The sequence below is a fragment of the Ranitomeya variabilis genome, chromosome 2 (assembly GCF_051348905.1).
Source record: "Ranitomeya variabilis isolate aRanVar5 chromosome 2, aRanVar5.hap1, whole genome shotgun sequence".
NCBI classification, from domain to species: domain Eukaryota; kingdom Metazoa; phylum Chordata; class Amphibia; order Anura; family Dendrobatidae; genus Ranitomeya; species Ranitomeya variabilis.
The window spans coordinates 993,884,314-993,911,555 of NC_135233.1; the positions used below are offsets into that span (position 1 = coordinate 993,884,314).

At 44.6% G+C, this 27,242-nt stretch overlaps 1 protein-coding gene and 1 pseudogene across 1 annotated transcript in view; one reads left to right on the forward strand and one right to left on the reverse strand.

The window, feature by feature from the left end:
• Positions 1-9,406: 9,406 nt before the first annotated feature.
• LOC143804023 (uncharacterized) lies at positions 9,407-10,976 on the reverse strand (annotated as a pseudogene).
• Positions 10,977-16,031: 5,055 nt separating this feature from the next.
• The window catches only part of LOC143808440 (claudin-10-like), a 113,052-nt gene continuing 101,841 nt past the window's right edge, over positions 16,032-27,242 (forward strand). The window contains exons 1-2 of the mRNA XM_077291111.1: positions 16,032-16,142; positions 16,610-16,855. Of these exons, the coding sequence (XP_077147226.1) occupies positions 16,636-16,855 (220 nt within the window). The 5' untranslated portion in view covers positions 16,032-16,142; positions 16,610-16,635. The remainder of the gene's footprint in view (positions 16,143-16,609; positions 16,856-27,242) is intronic.

Genomic DNA, 27,242 nt, shown 5'->3' on the forward strand with positions numbered 1-27,242 from the left:
ACCAAATTCACAACAGGTACTGTTGTGAACTCTGTTTTCGGGCTCCCTCTTGTGGTCACTGGTGGTATGGTGTGACTTTTGCTTTGGGCTCCCCCTAGTGGCTTTGTTTGTTATCCTGCTGGTCTCTGGCTATCAGCTGGTTCGTTATCCTCTGGGAGGTTCCTATATAGCTCTGTTTTACTTCCACTTGTGGCCGGCTGTCGATGTAATCAGTGCTACTCAGATTCCTTCTGACTACCTTGCTCCCAGTCCATCCAGGATAAGCTAAGTTTTGTTTGCTCTTTTTTTGATCAGCAGTGTTTATCATGTTTTCTGTTCCAGCTTGCTAAAATGTAATTCCCTCGCTTGCTGGTTGCTCTAGTGGGCTGAGTTTCTCCCCACACACCGTTAGTTGGTGTGTGGGTTCTTGAAATCTCAGGATGGATATTTTGTAAGGGTTTTTTATTGATCGCATAGACCCCTGCTCTATTTTCTGCTTTCTAGTACTAGTGGGCCTCTTTTGCTGAATCTGATTTCATCCCTATGTATGTGCCTTCTTCTTACTTCACCGTTAATATTTGTTGGGGGCTTCTATATCTTTGGGGATTATTTCTCTGGAGGCAAGCGAGGTCTTTCTTTCTCTTTAGGGGTAGCTAGTTCCTCAGGCTGGCTCGAGACGTCTAAGAATTTTTTAGGCACGTTCACCGGCTACCTCTAGTTGTTTTGGATAGGTTCAGATTTGCGATCAGTCCAGTTACCATCTCCCTAGAGCTCGTCCTTAGTTTAATCACTTGCTGATCTATTTGTGATCCTCCGCCACTAGGGATCATAACACGCGCTTGCACGATATAGCGGCGGTACCCCAAGAAAGGACAAGAAGCGAGGTTTATTGTGCTGAGTGAGAAACGAGATCGACGCAACAAGGAGAATACCAGTAGGAGTCGTGCTGTAAGACCAGGCAACATCCTACTGAGGCGTGCAGCCGGTGGCCGGAAAAGCCGAGGAAGTATAGAGCTCCAGGCCTAACTTCAAACCTACGGCAGGACAGTCAGTTATAGGCGGGCTGTCTCACTCAAATCACCTAAGAAGACATAGGGGGCAACAATAGGAGAGGGGCGACGCTAGGGTCCCTTAAGACCTCTGAGCCTACCCGTCATACGGGTGCGTCCTAGCCATATCATCTGGGGGACGAAGAAGAACATCAAAATCGAGTTGTGAGGGAACTTCAGAAACAGACACAACAGTTGTGGGGACTATCCCGTAAGCACAGCAGGGAAGGACCACAACACACAAGCGCTAGAAGGTAGGCACAGATTTCCACCTGCAAAGGAAGCTCTGGAGGTGCCATCGGACCGGCCGGACTCAAGCAGCCCGGTTAACCGTATTCCGGACTGAGGTTCCTGAAGCCTTCAGTAAAGAGGTAAAGAGACTGCAACCTGGTGTCCTCATTATTTACCGCGACCTGCACTGCACCGCACCACCACCATCCACACCTTTTATTGGGCGCTCCTCAGCAGGGTCACGGACCGGGTCTAGCCACCGTGACAACACCAGAACAGAGACTCAGAGGCCCGGTACCGGGTACCCCTCGGCCCTGCGGCAGTGGGGGCGCTGCAAACTTGGCGTCACGAACAGGATCTACTTAAGCCTGAAGAATCAGGTCATGTGTGCCTTGGAACTGTGATTTACTGTGCTTGGACTGTGACTTATTGCAAGAACTGTGTATTGCCGCCAGAAGTTCCCGCCAAAACCGCCGCCATTACAGTGCCACAGAGAGCGCAGGAGAAGAAGAAGGGCGTGGGAGTGGGCGTCAACAAGCTGAAGAGCGTGAAAGACAATGGCCGCCCAGTCTAAGTATTTCTGCACCGTGAGGACGTGTCCGTCAGCAGCCGAGATCCGCCTCCTGATTTTCAATGGGGGGCGGAGGCAACGAAAACGGAACCGCCCACGAAGAAGAGAGCGGGAAAAGGACCAGGAAGAAGACGTCAGCGACATGGAGGACGCCATGGCCAGTCACCTGGAGCCGGAGCGTGGGGTAGGAGCAGAGGACTCCCCCAGCTACCCGGAGGGGCACCGTAACCAGGCCTCCACCGCTGGTGCTGAATTCCTGCAGGCCGGAGTAAACGAGCTCAGCGACCAACTCCGGCGGACGCAGCTGAGCACTGAGGCCGGGTGGAAGAAGACCTTCATCGGGAGCCTCACCAGACATCTGTCGGCAGCCTCGTCTGGTCCGGAGCAGGAAAGAAGTCCCAGTGCTCCGAAGCTGGAAAGCAAGGCCCTGCCGGAAAGCGGTATGCTGCATGCAGAGATGACAACGCCGCAGCACAAGGCCCCGCAACCAGCGTTCCAGACCCCAGCGGAGACGGAGCAGACCGGCACCGGAGGGACCGCATCTGAAGCAGGTATGAAAGACGGCCCTGCCCTGACGATCGACACCACTCCAGTGACTGCTAGTGCCACAGCTGCTGACTCCGTTCCAGTGACTGATCTTGCAGCAGCTGCTACCTCCGCTGCAGCAAATGCCCATATTCAAGCTACGCAGACTTCCATCGCTGCGCCTGATTTAACCGTACATGCAAGACGGATTAACGGCGTTTGTCCAGCACTGGGTATAACCCTGGACCTCACTTTTCCCAGGCCAAGAAGGGTTAAGTGCCAGGTGCAGCCCTGGAAGCCGTCCAACTAAACCTCGGAAACCTGAAAATGTACATAGTTAACTGTTTGTCTTTCCATGTGTTTCTCTGCTGCTACGACCTGACTAGGGTTAACTCTTAAAGGGATCCCTTTGTTTACCCGGGATCCCTTCTTCTGCTTTTTGTTTTTGTTTCTCGTTTATCATTGTTGAAAGAACTGCTGGATCATGAACACTGCATGATTACAAACTCATTGTAAATAGTTTGCACCTTCTTAAAGGTGCCCTCCACTGGTTTTACAAAAGGAAAAGGACTCTTTGTGAAGAAACTGTTCCTGGAGACAGTACTGGAGTCCTTACTGTATACGAACTCGCAGCTTGAGAAGTTGCACTACCTCCTAGAGACTTGCTCCTCTCTTAAATGGGATGTTCACATGTTGCACTTACGAATAGTGTTGCCTTAAGATAGTTAAAAAGTAATGATGTCTTAAAAGAAGAAGTAATAATGCTGATATGTAAAAGTTGTATGTAGTCAGCTAGTTAATTGTGAGAAATGTTTAATGATGTTGCTAAGAAGAATGAGGACAGGAAGTGAACCCGTATGGGGTTAGTCGGTGAGTCCTCCTAGGAGCCATACCGAGATGGCTCAGTGATCTTGAACTGAGAGACGGTTGATAAGTTCTATACTGTGTATAGTAGTAGAAAGGCAGTAGGCCCGGGCGAGAAGGGGCGGTCCTGCAACAGAACGAGAGGCAGTAGGCCTGGGGCAGATAGCCAGGCGGTCCTGCAGATGTAAAGATGGAAAATGAAGAAATGTTGATTAGCCTTATAGTGTTTTATAAGAAGGTCTTTAGTGGATTCAGCGAGTACGTCCTTAAAGGCAATATTAAATTATTGTTCAGAAATTTGCACTAAGTAGAATACCCGGTTGGGTAAGAAAAGTTATTTATAGTTTGTTATTTTAAATATTTAACCATGTTTGTAACGTTAAAGTGTCCTCACCTCCCATAAAGGGAAGCTTTGTTCAAGTTTACTTGTTATTGCATTTCAAAAATTGTATGTCTTTTTGCTGACATGTATTGTTGTTTTCTCCCCAGTCCAGGAGTACTGGATTTAACCGGGGGGGGGGAGTGCAGCGCCCCAGAGTCCTGGTCGTTGCAGTACTGTTGCTCCGCCACTAAGGGGGGCTATGGTACGTCTGATGGCACTGAAGGAGTTCACCTGACCAGGTATCACAGACACCAATACACTTCACAGTCTGGCCTCCAGGGGGAGCTAAGGGTGCTATGTATTGGGCCACTCCTCACAATCTGGTAAAACTGGGGGTTAGATAGGAAGTTAGCCAGAAAGCTGACTGGGTTGGAACCAGGCAACATCCTGTGGCAGAGGGTGTTGCAGGGGAAGATTCAGGGGGGTCCCTGTCAGGGGTGGGATCCTGACAGAGGCCTAGCGAACAGAAAGAACGTTACGGGACCGCGCCTGCACGATATAGCGGCGGTACCCCAAGAAAGGACAAGAAGCGAGGTTTATTGTGCTGAGTGAGAAACGAGATCGACGCAACAAGGAGAATACCAGTAGGAGTCGTGCTGTAAGACCAGGCAACATCCTACTGAGGCGCGCAGCCGGTGGCCGGAAACGCCGAGGAAGTATAGAGCTCCAGGCCTAACTTCAAACCTACGGCAGGACAGTCAGTTATAGGCGGGCTGTCTCACTCAAATCACCTAAGAAGACACAGGGGGCAACAATAGGAGAGGGGCGATGCTAGGGTCCCGGAAGACCTCCGACCCTACCCGTCATACGGGTGCGTCCTAGCCATATCATCTGGGGGACGAAGAAGAACAACAAAATCGAGTTGTGAGGGAACTTCAGAAACAGACACAACAGTTGTGGGGACTATCCCGTAAGCACAGCAGGGGAGGACCACAACACACAAGTGCTAGAAGGTAGGCACAGATTTCCACCTGCAAAGGAAGCTCTGGAGGTGCCATCGGACCGGCTGGACTCAAGCAGCCCGGTTAACCGTATTCCGGACTGAGGTTCCTGAAGCCTTCATTAAAGAGGTAAAGAGACTGCAACCTGGTGTCCTCATTATTTACCGCGACCTGCACTGCACCGCACCACCACCACCATCCACACCTTTTATTGGGCGCCCCTCAGCAGGGTCACGGACCGGGTCTAGCCACCGTGACAACCCCAGAACAGAGACTCAGAGGCCCGGTACCGGGTACCCCTCGGCCTTGCGGCAGTGGGGGCGCTGCACATACATATACATATTTCACTACAGGTAGAGAATTGGGTGCTCCTAACCTTGCTTGTTCACCTGGCTGAGATCTGCACCTAGCCCATAAGTGCTGGCATCTGTCTGCACTACAAACCTGCAAGTGAAATTTGGGGCCTGAAGGACAGGTGAACTAACCAATGGCGAATTTAGGGCAGAAAATGATTCCTTGCACTGTGGAGTCCAGAAAACAATTTGGGGAAGCTTCCTCCTGGTCAGATCAGTTAATGGCTTGGCCAGAGCACTGTAGTGTGGCACAAACCTCCTATAGTAGCCAGCCATACCCAGGAAGGACAGTACCTGCTTCTTGGTTCGTGGGCCAGGCTGTAATGGCTTCTACCTTCCCTGGCTCAGGATTTAGCAGTCCTCCCCCCACCTGGTGTCCGAGGTAATGCACTTCCCACATGACTACCTGACACTTCCCCGGCTTAAAGGTAAGACCCGCGGTGTTAAGCCTCTGCAACACCTGAGAAAGATGTACATGGTGTTCCTCCCAAAAATTGCTAAAAATGGCTATACATCCAGATAAGCAGCGGCAAAACCATCAAATCCTTCCAATAAGTGACTGACCAACCTCTGGAAGGTAGCAGGGGCGTTTTTCATACCACATGGGATCACCAGAAACTCAAACAGCCTGAATGGCATTATAAACGCAGACCTCTCCTGACCTTCCTTTGTCAGGAATATCTGCCAATATTCCCTACTTAGGTCCATGATGGTGAGGTACGATGCTTTAGCTAGCTGCTCTAACAGCTAGTCTATCCTCGGCATGGGGTAGACCTCACATGTAGTCAATAGATTTAATTTCCTATAGTCTACACAGAACCGATAGTATGGTCCCTTTTTGGGACAAGAACCACAGACGAGGCCCAGGCACTCGGATTGTTGTATTACCTCGAGGTTTAGCATCTCCTCTACCTGTTCCTTCATGTGTGCCTTCACCTCTGCTGACACCCAGTATGCAGACTGCCATAATGGGGGAGTAGCACCAGTGTCCATATGGTGAGTTGCTAAGTGCGTCCTCCCAGGCTCCCCTGTGAATACTTCCGTGAACTTGCTGAGACCCCCTTCAGCTCAGACCTCTGACTGTGGGATAGCTCAGGGTTAAACTCTGCTGACTCATGGGACTCCATATACTGAGTCCCAGCCCCCACATCTACTAACAGATCAGCCTCCCCCTATTCAGGCAGGCTACAGACAGGTAAGACACAGGTTTCCCTGTCATGATGAGCCTTCAACATATTTACATTAAATACTTTCTGACGCTTTGCATCCTCATCTAGGGTCACCACATAATTAACATCATTTAGCCGCTTGTGGACAGTGTATGGTCCCTCCCATGCGGCCTGTAATTTATTCTGTAACATAGGGACTAGTGATGAGCGAGTATACTCGTTGCTCACCTTTTCCCCAGCATGCTTGGGTGGTCTCCGAGTATTTGTGACTGCTCGGAGATTTCGTTTTTGTTGACTCAGATGCATGATTTACGGCTGCTAGCCAGCCTGAGTACATGTGGGGGTTGCCTGGTTGCTAGGGAATCCCCACATGTAATCAAGCTGTCTAACAGTCGTAAATCATGCTGCTGCGGTGACGAAAACTAAATCTCCGAGCCAGGGCCGGACTGGCCATCGGGCAGTACTGGCAAATGCCAGAAGGGCCGATGGCAGTAGTGGGCCGCTCGAGTGTGCCGCTGTCGGCACACTCCCCACGCTGTCGCGGCACACTCCCGGCCCCGCATTCAACTACACCGGCGTCATAGACGCCGGTACAGTTGAATGCAATGATGGAGGAGAGAGCGTCCGCTGACGCCCCCTCTCCCATCATTCCCCGCTCTGCCTGCCGCTGACACTGCGGGTGCGCGATGACGTCATATCATCACGCACCTGCAGTGTGACCGGGCGGGCAGACTGCAACTGCTGAGACCGGAGCCGGGAGCAGCGCGGGGCACGAGGAGAGAGGTGAGTAGAGTGGTTTTTTTTTAATCAATGAGTAATGACTGGATTGTGGAGCTATGGGGGGGGGTCCGGCTGCATTCCATTCCATGGGCCTGTGCTGCATTATATTCTATGGGGGCTGGCTGTATTACATTCTATGGGGGCTGTGCTGCATTACATTCTATGGGGGCTGGCTGTATGACATTCTATGGGGGCTGTGCTGCATTACATTGTATGGTGGCTGTGCTGCATTACATTCTATGGGGGCTGTGCTGCATTACATTGTATGGTGGCTGTGCTGCATTACATTGTATGGTGGCTGTGCTGCATTACATTCTATGGGGGCTGTGCTGCATTACATTCTATGGGGGCTGTGCTGCATTACATTCTATGGGGGCTGGCTGTATTACATTCTAATGGGGCTGTGCTGTATTACATTCTATGGGGGCTGTGCTGTATTACATTCTATGGGGGCTGTGCTGCATTACATTCTATGGGGGTTGTGCAGCATTACATTCTATGGGGGCTGGCTGTATTACATTCTATGGGGGCTGTGCTGCATTACATTCTATGGGGCTGTGCTGCATTACATTCTATGGGGCTGTGCTGCATTACATTCTATGGGGCTGTGCTGCATTACATTCTATGGGAGCTGTGCTGCATTAAATTCTATGAGGCTGGCTGCATTACATTCTATGGGGGCTGTGCTGCATTACATTCTATGGGGGCTGTGCTGTATTACATTCTATGGGGCTGTGCTGTATTACATTCTATGGGGGCTGGCTGCATTACATTCTATGGGGGCTGTGCTGTATTACATTCTATGGGGGCTGTGCTGTATTACATTCTATGGGGGCTGTGCTGCATTACATTCTATGGGGGCTGTGTTGTATTACATTCTATGGGAGCTGTGCTGTATTACATTCTATGGGGCTGTGCTGTATTATAGTCTATGGGGGCTGTGCTGTATTACATTCTATGGGGACTGAGCTGTAATGCTGGTTACAGCTGTAATTATGTTATATAGTCGTGTTACACTCCCCTCACTTTTTGTAGCCTACAAGTGTACAAAGATATTATACAGTCACCATGTGACAAGTGGGCCTGTGTAACTTCAAATGCCAGGGCTGAATTTTAGTCCCAGTCCGGCCCTGCTCCAAGCAGTCACAAATACTCGGAGATCACCCGAGCATGCTCTGGAAAACCAGAGCAACGAGTATACTCGCTCATCACTAATAGGGACCAACACCCAAACCTTCTGCCCCTCCTCATAGGCCTTCAGTCTGGCATTACGGTCATACCAGACCTTCTGGTTAATTTGGGGCTGGGTCACGTTCTCATGGGCAAGGTTGCTCAATTTTTGCATTCTTTCTCTGAGTCGCAGTACATATTCAACCACTGAGACTCCCATAGTTTTGGGGTCGCCCTCCCAACAGTCCTTAATCAAATCAAGTGGCCCCCTGACCCTCCTCCAATAAACCAGTTCAAAGGGGGACAATCCTGTAGATGCCTGGGGTACCTCTCTGTATGCAAACAACAGATGGGGAGGTTCCACTCCCAGTCTCTCCCTTCAGTCTCCACCAGCATTTTCAACCTTTGTTTGTCCCATTAAAATGCTCGCAGAGTCCATTGGTTTGGGGATGATAGGCGCTGGCCACAAAATGCTGTACTTGTATTTTTTCACAGAGGCTTTCCATAAGACTGGACATGAATTGGGTTCCCTGATCGGTTAACATTTCCCTGGGGAAACTCACTCGAGAAAACAGTAAGGCATCCACCACTTTGTCTGCTCGGATGGAGGACAGTGCCACAGCTTCCGGGTATCGTGTAGCATAGTCCACCACTGAGGATGAACTTTTTGCCAGAGCTGCTAGGGATTGCAAGTGGCCCTATGATATCCACAGCCACTTGTTGGAAAAGTTCATCGATCACTGGCAGTGGTATCAATGGGGCTTTCTGTATATTCCCAGATTTTCCAACTCTCTGACAAACTACGCAGGATCGACAGTAAATGGCAATATTTGTCCTCATCTTGGGCCAATAGAAGTTATGTGTCAGTCGAGCTTTAGTCTTTTGTATTCCAAGGTGTCCAGCCAGAGGAATTTCATGAGCATTTCTCAATAATTGTTCCCTAAATGAATAAGGAACGACCAGCCGCTTTTCACAGTCCCAAGGTTCTGTAGTATCCGTGGGGAGAGTCTCTTTATACAGTCTGTCCTGGTCCCAGTATATTCTCTCTTTGTTAGAAGCCGTAGGGGGTCGGTCTGCAAGACATCTGAGCTTCTCCAGACTGACATCTGTCCACAGGGCTTCCTGGAAGCACTGACTGTCAGACTGTAGGCCCTGGCCTAGTGTGATTGCCAGGCCCTGGTCTGAAGCTGAGTCTACAGTGTCGGTTATCAGGGAGCTTGGTGGGTCTGCCATGTGAGGAGGCTCCGGGGCCACAGTATGGGCCTCCTGTTCTGGCAGTTCTGTCTGAGACTTATGCTCTGGTCTCTGGGGTTGAGTCTGAGCCGCAGCCTGACTCCGGGTCACAGTTGCCACATACGTACAGTCCTGTGCAGTGGTACATTTTCCCTCCTCTCACGGGATCTCAGGTGGGTCACTTGCTTCCACCGTCTCTGTAGCATTTACTTGCAAGGGAGGGATATAGTGGGACGCCAACACATTGGTGGGAATAGCCTCTGATACTCCCACTTCTCTCAATCCTTTCCCTGCTCCCCAGTCCAGGTACACATGGGCCATGGGCACGGTAGGGCTGACCCCTCCAATCCCGGTTATAGACATAGTCCTTCCTGGTATGATTTCAGCAGGGTTTACCATTGCTGGGCGCACCAGAGTCACCTCGGCCCCAGTGTCTCTGAGACCAATGGTGACTTTATTGCCAACAGTGACAAATTGACAGTTCTCATTGGTCCTCGCATCAGAGCCGGCCACAAAGAGGACAGACGGTGGGGACCCAGATGGTTTTGTGGTTGTAGATGGGCATTTCTCCCTATCAGGGCAGACTGCGCTGACGTGTCCCACTTTGCTGCAAGAGAAGCACCGGCGTGCATCGCCTAAAGAATGTCTATTCCCCGGGACCCCATAAGAGGTGGGTTTGGACAGCACTGGTGATCGGTCGGCAGAGGGAGAAGGGTCCCCGTTTGGCTTACCTCCCTTCCAGCTGAGTCCCAATGGCTTCCGCACCTCAGGCATCCTGTTAGCCACATAGCAGTCAGCAATCTTTGCAGCTTGATCCGCAGTTTGTGGCTCTCAATCACACACAAATTGTTGTACATCCGTGTGGCACATATTAAGAAATTGATCCTTGACCATAAAATCCATTAAGTCCTCAAAACTGTTAACAGAAAGTCCCCTGATCCATTAGTGGAACGTGGTCCTCAAGGTACTCACGACATCCGCATAGCTGTCAGTTGATCCATGTTGTAGGTTCTGGAACTTTCTCCGATACATTTCTGGGGTTAGGTTGTATTTCCTGATCAGGGCCTCTTTTATGGCCTCATAGTTTCCATCTAGCTCTGGTCGGAAGCCAGCAAAAATTTCCAGAGCTTTGCCTCTAAACCCTGGGGTAAATACTGCGCCCACGGCTCACTGGACAGATTGTATTGCCTGCAGGTTTTTTCAAACCCCCATAGGAAAGTATCTAATCCGTGTCCTTCTCCATCACAGGGAAGTTTTCCAGATGTGGTTTCCTTGGATTTATGTCCTGGAAGGAGGTCAGCTGTGGGATGTTACCTCTTTCTATTTGAGCCAGCTAAGGCTTGAAAGCTCTTTCCTCCCGCCGTTCCGCAGCCGTGCTTTCATCCCTGTCTAAGTGTTCTGCAGTCTCTCGGTACTGTAGAGTAAGCTGCAGGCGCAGATTGGATCATTTGTTCCCAGCTGTTGTAAGGCCATTTGTAAAGTCCATATGCTCCTTAACACTGGCATTGCTGGCAACTCCAGAAGGTATCTTCGGTGTAAGAGCTGGCATTGCGGGGTCTCTCCGAGATGGACTCTCTTCTTGCCCAGACTCTTCAGTATTTTGCTCTATGTCCTGCTCAACCAAAGCGTGTATCAGCAGTTCCTTGGATTTGTCGGCCAAATCTATTCCTCTCTGTTCACAGAGGTCGGGCAGAGTGTCTTTGCTCTGCTTCTTGTACTGGGCTGCCATATAGATGAACAGCCATTGCCAAATAAAAGATAGAAAAGAAAAACGGGAAAGAGAAACTTTGCAAGTATGTCTAAGTAAGCACTGAATTGAACCTTGTAGAACTGGTGCACTCCTCGCAAGGATACCAATTCTTTATTACAGGAAATAATTGCTTAAACCATGCACTAATGCTATAATAGAAATAATTCTATTCCACTTGCTGCCACCAATTCGTCAAGTACCCTCTTCTCAGCATGTGACTTGGGGTTGCGCCTGCAAGGGTTAATCTTACTCAGTCCAGCATTCACCTCTGTCCTATGATGCAGAGGGAGCATAAATCACACACCAACCCAGTCCACACACCTGCTCATACACGCTGCCACCACTCACCCAACACAAGGCCGATGAGTCCCGGAAATATTACTACTATATGCCAATTACCCGGGTGACACACTCTAAGGCTATGGATTTTTTAGAGCATACAAGGTTCAAACTTGTTAAAGTTTAAAGCTTTAATAGAAAAAGGTACAGTACTTACAATAAAAGGATATAAAATATGGAAATAAAAAGTGACATGCAAATATGCAAAACAGTTTTAAAAATAAAAGGGAGAAAACTTACAGAAATATCTGAACTTTGTAGTCTGCTTTCTGCTCCCTGGGGGGATGACTGTCCCTCAGTCTGTGACAACCTTCAATGATTAAAGGCCTAATTTATAGATTTAACCTGGAGATCAGATTTTTAGACCAGCCTCTCATGTTAATATTTTAAGTCCTGGTTTGTGACTTGACCATGGCTACTTTACCAATGAATACATTATTTCTAAAGGTTCCTGTCTTAGATTTTCTTTCCCATAGTACATAGAAATTGTCAGGCTGCACTAGGTCCCTTTTGGCCTCTGCCTTCAAGGCATCAGAGGTGTGAAATGTTTCCAATTCTGTGTCTTCCCAGGAAGGCCCACTGTGGTCTGCAACGTCTGCAACCAGCCTTTTCTCAGGGTAACATATTTTCACCTTGGTGAGACCTGCAGCCTAAGGACAGATGCTAGTTAACTGCTGGCCAATCATATACATATTTCACTGCACCCTTCTCGCACTTTTTCCTGGTAGTTGCTGGTGACCTGTGGATGACCTCAAAGATAGGTAAGTACCATTCAAATCAAAATAGTAATAGAGAAGAGGGGGGAGTGGGAGAGACCAATATGGAGGAATATAGGGGGAAGAGGGGTACAAAAAATCAACAGTAATTAAAATACAATGACTGGGCCTGTGCCTCTATGTGTCCCCCTATCTAAGTGCTTTGGGGGGCCTTTTCATTCACTTTTTGGTAAGTCTCTATGACGAAAAGAGCTACATTCTTGGCAAGTGTTTTATTTATTTTTTTATGGTGTTCGACAAATGGAATAAATATCATGTGTAAGATTGCACTTGCTAGCGTATTGGGGAATACTCGCTTGGCCGCAATTATCAGGCACACGGGCACGGTTTTTCACACAAAACAGTCTATTTGGTTTATTAAAGACTCATAAACCATATCATGAACAGTCCATTACACATTGCATCAGGACATCACATTAAGACTGCGGCAACTAAACATGCTGGTCCTCTTCTGACCAGTTGCCGTGGGTTACCACACAGTTCATGGAACACCATAAGCACCAACAGTCTATTGAGGTACCTTACGGGAGCTCCTGCTCCACCTGCTGACTCCTTGTCAGTCCTCTCTTCCGGGAAAGCTGCCTCACGGGGATCACCAACTTGCCTGGGCGGCACACATTAGTCAGTCCAGTCCCACCGAAGGACAGTAGCTTCCCCAACAGTTTCACTGTGCGCTTCTCAGGGATCCGGTCCTACTCCCAGGACCTCCCAACACACAGGCATGTGGCCTGTCCGGGTGCTATTCAGGACCTTAGTCCAGCACCCCAGGCCACCAAGTCCAAAGCCCCACCACGTGCTGTTCACAGGCTTCCAGGACCTTGTACTTGGACCCTTCAGATCCAAACACTGGAACCACAGAGGAACATGTTACCCACACCCTGGTCACATTATATACCTTTTAACAACTCCCCTGGGTGGGAGTGCGGGTGTGTGTGTGGCTAGTTTGTCCCGCCCATCTCACATAACTAGCCCTGCCTCAGGGGGTCACATGATCGGGACCTCCGTGGATTGCAGGACTCGGCTGTGAGGTTGCCAACTTGCCATGGTGCTGCTGGATGAGGTAAGTAGCTGCCTTGTGTGGGGTCAGGAGGTGTTTACAATGTGGATGTAGCAAACTGTGTATGAGGTGTATGGAGAGGAGCTGTGTGTGTATGAGGTGTATGGAGCGGAGCTGAATGTGTACAAGGTGTATGGAGCGGAGCTGAATGTGTACGAGGTGTACGGAGCGGAGTTGAATGTACGAGGTGTACGGAGCGGAGCCGTGTGTGTATGAGGTGTATGGAGCGAAGCTAAATGTGTACGAGGTGTATGGAGCGGAGCCGTGTGTGTACGAGGTGTATGGAGCGCAGCTGAGTGTGTACGAGGTGTATGGAGCGGAGCTGAGTGTACGAGGTGTATGGAGAGAAGCCGAGTGTGTACGAGGTGTATGGAGCGGAGCTGAATGTGTACGAGGTGTATGGAGCGGAGCTGAATGTGTAAGAGGTGTACGGAGCAGAGCTGAATGTGTACGAGGTGTATGGAGCAGAGCTGAATGTGTACGAGGTGTATGGAGCAGAGCTAAATGTGTACGAGGTGTATGGAGCGGAGCTAAATGTGTGTCCGAGGTGTATGGAGCGGAGCTGAATGTGTACGAGGTGTATGGAGCGGAGCTGAATGTGTACGAGGTAGAAGCTCAAAAAAGCGATGATCAAAAGGCCATATTACGTTTAAAAGTTATAAAGTTTATTCAAAGATAAAAAATAACAAGCATATAACCATGATGCAACAAGGGGGGCTGAAACATACCCACTACACACTATCACCCATACAGGTGCACAGTCACAGGATTTGTATGGCAATAGAGTGGAAAATATATATCTATATTTATTACCAGTTTATATCCAGGGGTGGTATCCAGGGTATATCCAGCTAAACTGGAGAACTCCATAACATATTGCAATTTGCCCGGTAAATACCTATGGAAGGTGCGGTGGAGGTACTGCCAATACCCGTGGTGCCACGTGCGCCCCGACGCGCGTTTCGGTCTCCTTTTTCAAGGTACGAGGTGTATGGAGCAGAGCTGAATGTGTACGAGGTGTACAGAGCGGAGCTGAATGTGTACGAAGTGTATGGAGCGGAGCCGTATGTGTATGGCAACTAAGAAAAACTAAAAGAAATGAAGAACAAAAAATGTGGTAGTCAGTAATGGTTACTTTTTTTTTAACCAAGCATAGGGGGATAAACTACGGAATCACTCAATTCTGAGGAAAAAATTATGGATTCATGAAAAACAAACAAAAACACTCCAAAACATCACTAGTATTTTGTTGCTCCACTTCTGGCTTTTATAACAGCTTGCAGTCTCTGAGGCATGGACTTACTGAGTGTCAAACAGTACTCTTCATCAATCTGGCTCCAACTTTCTCTGATTGCTGTTGCCAGATCAGCTGTGCAGGTTGGAGCCTTGTCACGGACCATTTTCTTCAACTTCCACCAAAGATTTTCAATTGGACTGAGATCCGGACTATTTGCAGGCCATGACATTGACCTTATGTGTCTTTTTTCAAGGAATGTTTTCACAGTTTTTGCTCTATGGCAGGATGCATTATCATCTTGAAAAATGATTTCATCATCCCCAAACATCCTTTCAACTGATGGGATAAAAAAAGTGTCCAAAATATCAACATAGACTTGTGCATTTATTGAAGATGTAATGACAGCCATCTCCCCAGTGCCTTCACCTGACATGCAGCCCCAGATCATCATTGACTGTGGAAATTTGCATGTTCTCTTCAGGCAGTCATCTTTATAAATCTCACTGGAATGGCACCAAACAAAAGTTCCAGCATCATCACCTTGCCCAATGCAGATTGTTGTTCATCACTGAATATGACTTTTATCCAGTCATCCACAGTCCACGATTGCTTTTCCTTAGCCCATTGTAACCTTGTTTTTTTCTGTTTAGGTGTTAATGATGGCTTTCATTTAGCTTTTCTGTATGTAAATCCCATTTCCTTTAGGCAGTTTCTTACAGTTCGGTCACAGACGTTGACTCCAGTTTCCACCCATTCGTTCCTCATTTGTTTTGTTGTGCATTTCCTGTTTTTGAGACATATTGCTTTAAGTTTCTGGTCTTGACGCTTTCATGTCTTCCTTGGTCTACCAGTGTGTTTGCCTTTAACAACCTTCCCATGTTGTTTGTATTTGGTCCACATTTTAGACACAGCTGACTGTGAACAACCAACATCTTTTGCAACATTGCGTGATGATTTACTCTCTTTTAAGAGTTTGATGATCTTCTCCTTTGTTTCAATTGACATCTCTCGTGTTGGAGCCATGATTCATGTCAGTCCACTTGGTGCAACGGCTCTCCAAGGTGTGATCACTCCTTTTTAGATGCAGACTAGAGCAGATCTAATTTGATGCAAGTGTTATTTTTGGGTATGAAAATTTACAGGGCGATTCCATAATTTGTTCTTCAGAATTGAGTGATTATATAATTTTTTCCCCTATTCTTGGTTAAAAAAAGTAACCATTACTGACTACCACATTTTTTGTTCTTGATTTCTTTTAGTGTTTCTTAAAGCCAGAAAGTTGCCATTTGAAATGACTTTAGTTTTGTGCCATGTCTGTGATCTGCTTTTTTTCTACAAAATTAAACAACTGAATCAACATCCTCCAGGGCCGGTAATTCCATAATTTTTGGCAGGGGTTGTACGCAGCTGTGTGTTCATCTCCCCATTTCCACCTGTCACAATCATATGTGTACATTTGTATGGGCATAGTTCTTTACCCTTACGTTTTGGGCATATTTATAATCCTGACATCGTATTGACTGGCATTGCAACATAGGGCTTGAGCTGTGCTATTTAGGTAGTATGTGGAGTGTAACTGTAAAGTAAACTGACATTGAGGTCTCTGATGTTTAACCCCAGGCCGCCTTTTGAGGCAAAACAAATTGTGACCGCAGCAGATTTCCCGGAGCTGCTGGAGAGTAGCAAAGTCCTTCTGACCATAGTGGACAATACATAGAAAAGCTGCAATTTAAAAGGTGAGTCCGAATATTAACGCACTGGATAATTATATAGACTCTCTAGAGGATCTTCACATTAAACAACCAGTACACTAAAGCTAGTTTTTCAACATTAATTCTATTGAGGATCCTTTGAATCTGCTGACACCCTTTACTGCACGGTCTTAGTGGTCAACTTTGCTGACATGTCATATAATGTGCGTATGTTTTTTACATAGATTGAATTAAAGTTATAACATCCCCGTAATAAGGACTGGCATAAGCGAGGGTCTGTCAGGTTACACTGGTGTTCTCGTATTTGTGGCAGCAAGCATTGCTTGAACACTAAAATCAAAAAAATATTACTGTGCACAGAGTCCTACTCACATTATTATCCGGTTACTCCTACAGTTACATAACTTACTGATTTCATGTTATAAGGGATAGTTATATAATAATAATTGTATTAAGAATGGGATAATGATTCTTGGTGTATGTATGTTTAGGATCCCAGGATTTCCACAACTCCATCATGAGTAAGACTCCTTACCAGGTCTGTGCTATGTTACTTGCTATGGGGGGGATGACTTGTACCCTCGTGTCCACCGTGTCCCTTAAATGGAGAACCTCCAGTAGCAGCGGTACTATCATTACCTCCACGTCCATATTTGAAGGGCTATGGATGCATTGTGTAGGCACCTCTACGGGCTCCGTACAATGCAAGAAGTTCTCGTCTCTCTTCAGTTTACCGCGTAAGTATTGTTAGCTGGCAAGTTTAATATATCTGTGCTATCTGAGCCATGTAAGTCACATATCCTAGAATGCACCATAGAAACATCGATCTGTTGATGAGTCGCCTAACTACTGAGTTATGGCAGCTTTTCTCCATAGTACCTTGTGTATATAACCCTTTTACTGTCCCAATATCTGCATGATTAGTCCTTTCTGTATCTCCTAATAGCTTAAACTGAGAGGCTGCATGCAAGTGCCGACAGCTCTCCACTGAATTCTATGGGGATGGCAGCCATCATGAATCACGGAATTGAGGTCACAGGACTCTCTTCTCCCCATAGACAGAAACATGGACAAATATAACACACACTTTCACTTCCTTTCTCTGCCGCTACCATCCCATACCTGTCTCGGCTTTCATTCTCTTTTCTTCTACCACCAAGCATTTTCCCTCCCTTACATTTCTTTCTTTCTCTCTCGCGCTCTTTCTTTCTTTCTTTCTTTCTTTCTTTCTTTCTTTCTTTCTTTCTTTCTTTCTTTCTTTCTTTCTTTCTTTCTTTTTCTCTCTCTTTCTTTCACCCTTTCTTTCTTTTTCTCTTTTTCTTTCTCTCTCTCTTTCTTTTTCTTTCTTTCTTTCTTTCTTTTTCTTTCTTTCTTTCTTTCTTTCTTTCTTTCTTTCTTTCTTTCTTTCTTTCTTTCTCTTTTTTTTCTGTTATTCACTCTTTGTCTCCCTTGACTCCCCCTGCCCCTTTTATTCCCCATATTTCACTTATCATTCTCCTTTCTCTCATTAACCCTCTCTCTCTCGTTCCCTCTTTCTTCTAATTTTCATTCTCCCATTCTTTTTATGCTCCACTTTTTTACCTTTCTCTCTGAGTCCCTCTCCCTCTTCTTCTGTACTCTCGCTCATCATCACTCTTTACTTCCCTTCTGTCTACCATTTCTACTCTCCCTCTACTGTCTTACTGTCTCTCCCTCCTCTTCAATCTTTCCTTGGCTTTTGCATACCTGTCTGTCTCTCTTCATGTTCTCTCCCCTCTATAGCTCCATTTGTCTTCCTTCTCAACCTCCTTCTTATTCTCTCTCTTTGTCTTTCTTTCCAACCCTCTGCTGTAGAAGTAGAGCAAACCTCTGATCTAGGCAGCTCTTGCACCTAGCTTCTGTTTCTGACAGCTGTATCTAAGGATAACTAGACGGTACACAACAATAATATACCTCTTCCAAAGACCACCTCTTTGAGATGACCTCCTTCCAATCCAGACTACAGTTCCTCTGACAGATTTCCAGTTCCATCACATTCTGTGCTTACTGGCCATTCACTCGAGGAGGATTACCCGTCTAAATGACTCCTTTTCAATGTTTCTCTAGATAGTCAAGAGAACTGAAGAAAAGTAATAGATATAAATACAAGCCTCAGCATTTTCTTCTCTCTAATTACATTTCAACCACCTATATAAAAATGCAAAACCCCTTTAAATGATCCTTCCAGAAAGGAAAACTTATACAAACAAGTTGCTAAAACTGTGAAAGTTTTGCCTCTCACTGTGGAATCATTAATGTTCTGTTTACAACTTCGCACCTAATAAAGGTGAAATATTTATCAGCAGATGTTTTATTAACGCGACTAAAATATTTATCAAAAGCTATGAATAAATTTCACACATCTTAAAGATGCCGGAGTCAAACACAGGTAGAAGAAGTTCATTTAATGTTACAGATTTATTGTAACTTCCTACTTCTTGTATCTTAGAGGGATTGGAATATGTGGAAATATCTACAAATAGCAAGTTTACGTTCCACTATTTCTCCTCTGATGAATAGAAATGGCTTTTAAACAGTGAACGGAGCATGGGAGGGAAGAGCGTAGACCTGGCACAGCGTAAAGAAGACAGACATTGTATATGATAAATAGCATTAAAAAAGAGAAAAAATGATGAAGAGAAAAAAAAAAAAATAATACGATACTCTGTCAATTTAGCAGATTCAGCTACATTTATCTCGTGTATATAGCTCTTATACAAACCTATGTGACTCCTATACACTAGAATCAAACCCTGATCACAGTCTATGGCTACAGAAAGGTAAATATTTATCATGCATTGCTTATATATCGCCATCCTATTCCACAGCGCGTTACAGACATTGCTATCCCCATTGGGGCTCACAATCTGCATTCGTTATCAGTATGCCATTGGGGTCTGGGAGGAAACCCAAGCAAACATGGGGAGTACAGAAAAAAACTCCTTACTGATATTACCCTTGGTGGAATTTGTACCCAAGGACCCCAGTGCTGCAAAGTAACAGTTCGAACCCCTAAGCCACCATGCTCACCAATAAATATGATACTTACTTCTGTAGGTTAACAAAACAGGAGGGTCAGATAGAAGAGAATAGCATATGACTGTAGGACCTGACTACGCACAAGGTTGTTTGTAGTCTGCTGCCATGGCGACACATAGGTCTGTATGTACACATAGGAGCTGAATATACAAAATTAGACAACATTTGAGGACATTTGCATAATCAATCATATCACTGTTTATATTTTATATAAAATAGCCATCTACATGACAAACAAAAGGCATTATTAACTGATATAAATGATAGTGATTATTGTTATGTGCCATATGCTATGTGTAAGTAGCCCTGCCTGCCTTGGAGACTGTGATGTTTTTTTTTCTTTTATGTTTAGAGGTTTATTCTTATGCCGAAATTTGTAACTCTGTATCAGAAAAGCAGGGCTCCCACCACTAGAAAGATATATTATAGAATTAATACATGGGATGTTGCCTCTAAAATAGTGTTAGAATATGGAAATGAACTTCATGATGTGTTCACATTTGCAGATGTGAGCAGAACACAAGCAATGCATTTTTTGTTGTTGTAATGGTCATTTTTGCAATTGTCAAACTTACTACTGCAGAGGTTAGATATCAGAATTGCTTGAATTAACAGCCTAAAGGTGAAAATAATTTTCTTAAATCAGCATGCCAGCATTTTTATATGCATATATTGTGCTGCATAGGTGATTACTAACAAAATAATGGAGGGAGTGAGTATGGGTAAGTTATCTCTTTTGTCTACCTTTTTATTTGATGGGCCATTTCTGGGTTGTTTGACATCTTGATTCTGTCTTACTCTCTGATTTGGTTCTCCAAAGCAAGACTACATTTCCCATGATGCCTCTGGCTTTCCAGATGGGGCAGTCTCGTCACATTTTTTTTTTTTACTACTATCTAATGTCATCAAATGAATAGAGCAGTAACACAGAGCTGCTGTCTCCAGGTATATATTGCAGAGTTTTAGTGTATCCTATGTGATGAAGCATCAATTTTTTTCTCACCTGCCTTCTGCTTGTGATAAGTTTTTCCCTGTCAGTGTTTGATAGTGCAAAGCTGTATCCTTTAGAAATACTCATGAGATTTGGCATACAGTACTTAAATTTATGGACAGTTAGTATGAGTCAGGAAAAATGTTATTAATTCAGCTAATCAGTGTTTAGACAAACCATTTTATCAATGCATTGTTATATAAAGCAAAACTTATATCTCCATCTGCATGGAACATGCAAATAGGTGGAACTGGTTGGGGAAATAAGGTATCGAAATGCTTCCAGGAAGAATTTGATAGGTAACTTCACAGGAAGTCTGAACATGACCTCCTGTCTACACAAGAGAGCATGTGTGGGCCTGAGATGATATTACATAGTTACATAGTTATTAAGGTTGAAGGAAGACTTTAAGTCCATCTAGTTCAACCCATAGCCTAACCTAACATGCCCTAACATGTTGCTGCCCATTATGAAAGGGGTCAAAATGTATGGATGCATCTAAGCTGGAATGAAACAAATGGCACTACTAAAGAGAAGAGTGAATTATCCGAACCAGGCATTCCTTCAAAATAGACGTTATTAATGTTTTAGCTTTTCAGTACACCTTTCCAGTGATATCTGGCCCCTAAAGCTTAGAGTTCATTCATCACTAAACATGAAACAAATGAATATCATACACATTTCCCCATAATTGCAAGTTAGATTTACATTTTATATACAGAATTAATAGACGTGTACTTTTGCTTCAAATTTATTCGTAGTTTCATAGTTTTTAAGGTTCAAGAAGTCCATTGAGTTCAACCTGTAGTCTTACATGTGGATCCAGAGGAAGGCAGAAACTCCGAGAGACAGATGCTAATTGCTCCACATTAGGGGAAGAATTCCTTACCGACTCCACTTTCTTTTTCAAGAAAGACATCCAACCATTACAACATCATACGGCAGAGAGTTCCATAGTCTCACTGCTCTTACAGTAAAGAATCCCCTTGTGTGGTTATGATTAAGGGTACGTGCCCATGATCCGGAATAGCAGCGTTTTGGATGCAGATCACCTGCACTGCGTTAAAAACGCTGCGTTCTACATTACAAGCACAGTGGATGGATTTATAGAAACCCCATGCCCACTGTGCTTCTATATGACCCTGCATAAACTCACCCGCAGTGCGGGTATACGAACCCCAGAATGTCAATTATCTGCAGCGGAGATGCCAGTCTCACCCATAGCCATTCAATAGGTGCAGCAGATCTGCATGGTTCACTGAACACACGTGGATTTACCTGCGTGATTAGAATGCAGAATATTGGATGCAGTGAAAATACACTGTGTCCAAAACGCTGCTATATCCTGACCGTGGGCACATAGCATTAACCTTCTGTCCTCTATATGTAGAGGATGCCGCCTTGCAGGCTAGGTGTATAATGATCATTGCCCAAATGCATCTGAAACATAAAGTAACTTACTAATACTTTTAAATAAATTGTTCTGTGTCTACAGCTCCTATGAAGAACTTCGCATCTCCATGGTAACATATTACAAACAAACCTAATATAATATTATTAATATCATATGCTCCTGTTGGCAAAAGTAGAGAGAACCTTTAGACTTGCTGAGCACAGTTGTTTTTCCTAGCAATTAACATAAAAGCACTAAATAGCGAAATCAAATCCCTTATCATATGTTGTACATTTCCTCCCAAGAAATAAAATTAAAAAGTTGCATTATTAGTAATGACCACTAGATGGTGATAAATGGAAACATTCAATTTAAATGGGTAAAGTTAGGATACATTATTACAGACAAATGTATACTATCCATTCCTGATGAAGGGTTATGTAATTTAATTTTCTTATGTAGCATCATTACCTTCCAGAGCACTTTACCATCACTTTCCCCACTGTGTCTCACAATCTAAATTCCCTATCAGTATGTCTTCGGAGTGTGTGAAGAAACCAGATACAACAAAAGGGAGAACCTACAAATCCTTGTAGATGTTGTCCTTGGTGGAATCTGAACCAGGACCACAGTGCTGCAAGGCTGCAGTGCTAACCACTGAGCCACCATGCTGCCAAATGTATTCTATCCATCTATTTATCTATCTATCTATCTATCTATCTATCTATCTATCTATCTATCTATCTACAGTATCTATCTATTATCTATCTATCGATTATCTATCTACAGTATCTATCTATTACCTATCTATCTACAGTATCTATCTATTATCTATCTACAGTATCTATCTATCTACAGTATCTATCTATCCATCTACAGTATCTATTTATCTATCTATCTATCTATCTATCTATCTATCTATCGTATCTATCTATTATCTATCTATCTACAGTATCTATCTATCTATCCATCTACAGTATCTATCTATCTTTCTATCTATCTACCTACAGTATCTATCTACATTATATATCTATCTATCTATTATCTATCTTTCTTATCTATCGTATCTATTATCTATCTATCTATCTACAGTATCTATCTATCATATCTATTATCTATCTATATCTATCTATCTATCTATCTATCTATCTATCTATCTATCTATCTATCTATCTATCTATCTATCTACTTTATTAAGTATCCTGTGATATGATATGATAATTATTTATTGTGTTAAGTATCCCATTGTTTTCTATTTTACATATACACAAAGCAGCCATGGCATATAATGCAGTTGATTGTTGCAAAAAGATGCATACTGTGTGCACAATATTTAGCCAATTTGTATTATTGAAGATTATTTATTTTACTCACTTATATAGCGCCAATAATTCCACAGCACTTTACAGACATCACCATCACTCTCCCCATTGGGGCTCACAATCTAGATCCCCTATCAGTATGTCTTTGGAGTGTGGGAGGAAACCGGAGAACCCGGAGAGAACCCACGTAAACTTCTAGCAGGTGTCGTCTTTAGTGGGATTTGAATCAAGGACTGCAAGTGTATGGCACTAACCACTAAACCATTATACTTGCCTGATCTACAGGATAAGTGATAATTTATGGATCAGTGGGGGGCAGAGCTCTAGGACCTGCAATAATCGGCAGGGACACTTTTATCCCTGTTAGAATGGAACTGAACCTAGGACCCCAAAGTTGTAAGGGAACAGTGCTGACCACTGAGCCACTGTAATTTTTTTATTATTGAACATCTACAGTGCCAACAATCAATCCATAGAGTTAATAAACCTGAAACCTGAATATTTAAGAAAGGAACAGTGCGGTTTTGTCTTTCTTAGGAGAATATCTATGTGTGCAGAACTAAAATTTTCCCTTCCCAATTGCTTGTTTATTTTCATCCGCTATAGTAGGAATAATAAACAAACTACTAGAAATGTGCAAAAATACTTTTCTGAGCTTTAAAAAAATATATCAGTGACCAATATAGCCGCCCTTCTTATTAATAACAGCCATAAGCTCCATCCATGGAGTCTGTCGGTTTCATAATCTGTTGATGATCAACTTTTTGGGCAGCACCAACCCCAGACTCCCGGACCCTGATCAGAGAGGTGACTGTTCTCACTGTAAATCTCCCATGTAAGAATGACCCGCCACAAGTTCTCTATAGGGTTAAGTCAGGTGACGAAGGGGCCGTCTCATTATTATTTCATCTCTAAGGCCTTTACTAGCAGCCGAGCAGTGGAGACTTCGATGCTGTGATGCAGCATTGTCCTGTATAAAAATCCTAGTTTTTTTGAAAGATGCCGACTGTTTTCTGTACCACAACTTGACGAAAGTGTCTTCTAAAAACTGGCAGTAGCTTTGGGAGTTGATTTTATGTTCATCCAACTGGTTTGTCTTTAATAACACCAGCCGATAGCAGTCCCCACCTCCACATTGCTGGCTTCTGAGCTGAAGTGGAGGTCTGTGCCCATTACTGATCCAACCACAGGCCCATCCATCTGGTTCGTCAAGTCATTCTCATCTCATCAGTCCATAACATCTTTGAAAAATTTGTCTTCAGATATTTCTTGGCCCAGTCTTGACTTTTCACCTTCTGTGTCTTGCTCAGTGGTGGTCGGTTTTGGCCTCCTTACCTCGGCCATGTCTCTGAGCACTGAACACCTTGTACTTCTGGGCCTCCAGGATATTTTAGCAATTGCAAGAGTGGAGAATCCCTGTGCACACAATGTGTATCAATAACCAAAACAGAATAATAATATGTATATTATGCATTATATATTTATTTAAATTCGCAGTGTATGTCACCGCAGATGTCACTGTAGACAAAGTATGTATTTTTAGCACTCTGTTATGCCAATCTATCTCTCTTATCTCTCTCTCTCTTTCTCTCTTCTTCATTCCCGGAATATCTTATAAAGTTAACACTACTAAAATATTACATAGGATATTCTATCACTTCCTGATGGTGGTGAGGGCAGCCTTCATGACCCAATCAACCTGAGTGCTGTGGGCCCTCCAGACATTTGAACAGACAACTGCAGTATAGTCTCATTCAGTTCAATTAGCCCTCCATTTTCAGGATCATTTTGGGTCCCAAAGGTCAGATCCACTCCAATCATATGCTATCGCTCTATGAGATGCGAGTACCTGTTTAAGTCTTTACATGAAGATGTGTGCAGAGTGCACTATAAATCCAAAATTCATATAATCCCCAAAATTCCATATTCTGCCATAAGTAATTTCATAAGGTGACCATATCCTCCACTAAAAGCCGGAGCTAAAGATCCCAAATACAGTCGTGCATGAGTCCTAAACTAGATTATACAATATAACTTGAGTTTTATTACATGTAGATCAAGATTATAAAATTGATGTCTACAAATGGATCACCCACTTGTTAAAGGGGTTGTCCACTACTTTGAAAACCCCATCCTAAATACTATATAAATAAAAATATCATATACTCATCTCCTGCACCAGCCCAGTTCCAGCGATGTCGACCTTGGATCTTCCATGGCTCGATTGACATTGTAATGCATGCCGCCAGTCAGTGGTCGCCAATGGGCTGCTTCATTCACACTTCCTACAGTCAAACCTTGGATGTCCCAAGGAAGTGTGAGAACTGCAGCACATTAGGGACCGCTGACTGGCTGCAGGGTTTATGTGTCATAACAACGTCACTCAAGCCCCAAGGAGATGACATTACTAGAGCGGCGCTGGTGCAGGGGGTGAGTATATGTTATTTTTATTTTACTCTGGGGTCTATAGTATTCACAGACATTTTGCCATAGTAGTGGACATCCCCTTTAAATTGATTAGTGCTGGATTATACTGTTCCAGTGATTAAATCCTGGTCGTCATCTGCAGACACTTACACATCACTGACTTATATGATATACATTGTATATTGCTGCTGTGTCTGAACTCCTAACAGATGTTAGTTTGGGGCTGAAACAGGACATGTCATATTGTAGTACCGGTTACACATTTACAGCTTAAGGCTGATAAGAGGATGAGACCGGGAGTGACTCGTGGCCTGTGGCTGGTATCTTCCTACATAACACTGATTATTTCTCAGCCCTTTTAACTAGTAGTGTGAAATACGACTATTATTATTATTATTATTTATTGCTATAGCGACATTTATTCCATGGCGCTTTACATGTGAGAAGGGGTATACATAATAAAAACAATTTTTTCATCTTTGGTGCTATGATTTGATTGGTTGGCCTGAGTATTGAACCCTTTCAGGACCTGACGATGCCACTCCCTCGGAAGAAGGCACACAAGCCGAAACGTGCGTAGGGGGTCGTGGCACTGCAGGTCTGAGGTCATTATGGTTTACTATATCTTTTAGTTACCCCTCCAGCCTCTACACTATTTGGTGATATTCACCATCGGAGTTACTTTATCCTACAATGACCTAATATGGTTGTTTTGGTAACTGGAATTAATACTTATGTCTTTGCCTCTGACCTGTGGTTCCTTTTGGTAGTCTTCACTGTCTCAGAATCACGAATGATTGTTATAGTTATTGGTTTTTAATACTAAGGTGTTCAATAAAATAAATTTTTTTATGATATTTTTGATCCTCTATGTGCAATTTTTTCTTTATGTGGGTTAATAATAAAAACAAGTACAGTAATCCTAAACAATAAAAGTCACGACTGGTACAGGAGGGGAGAGGACCCAGCCCATGAGGGCTCACAATCTACAAGGGATGGGTGAGGATACAGTAGGCGAGGATAGAGCTGGTCGTGCAGTGGTTTGGTGGATCGGTGGTTACTGCAGGGTGTAGGCTTGTCGGAAAAGGTGAGTCTTCAGGTTCTTTTTGAAGGTTTCCACGGTAGGTGAGAGTCTGATATGTTGTGGTACAGAGTTCCAGAGTAGGGTGGATGCATGGGAGAAATCTTGTATGCGATTGTGGGAAAAGGAGATAAGAGGGGAGTAGAGAAGGAGATCTTCTGAGGATCGGAAGTTTGTGTGCAGGTAAGTAGGTCACAGATGTATGGAGGACACAGGTTGTGGATGGCTTTGTATGTCATGGTTAGGGTTTTGAACTGGAGTCTTTGGTTAATGGGGAGCCAGTGCAGGGATTGACAGAGGGGAGAGGCCGGGGTATAGCGGGGATACAGGTGGATTAGTCGGGCAGCAGAGTTTAGAATAGATTGGAGGGGTGCGAGAGTGTTAGAGGGGAGGCCACAGAGCAGGAGGTTGCAGTAGTCAAGGCGGGAGATGATGAGGGCATGGACTAGGGTTTTTGCAGATTCTTGGTTGAGGAATGTACCGATCCGTGAAATATTTTTGAGTTGAAGTTGGCAGGAAGTGGAAATGGCTTGGATATGTGGTTTGAAGGAGAGATCAGTGTCAAGGATTACCCCGAGGCAGCGAGCTTGTGGGACTGGGGAGAGTGGGCAGCCATTTACTTTAATGGATAGGTTCGTTGGGGGGGTTGAGTGAGATGGGGGAAAGATGATGAGTTCTGTTGTATCCATATTAAGTTTTAGAAATCTAGCGAAGAAGGAAGAAATAGCAGACAGACATTGTGGGATTTTGCTTAGTTGGGAGGTGATACCTGGTCCAGAGATGTAGATCTGTGTGTCATCAGCATAGAGGTGATACTGAAAGCCATGAGATTCTATGAACTGTCCGAGTCCAA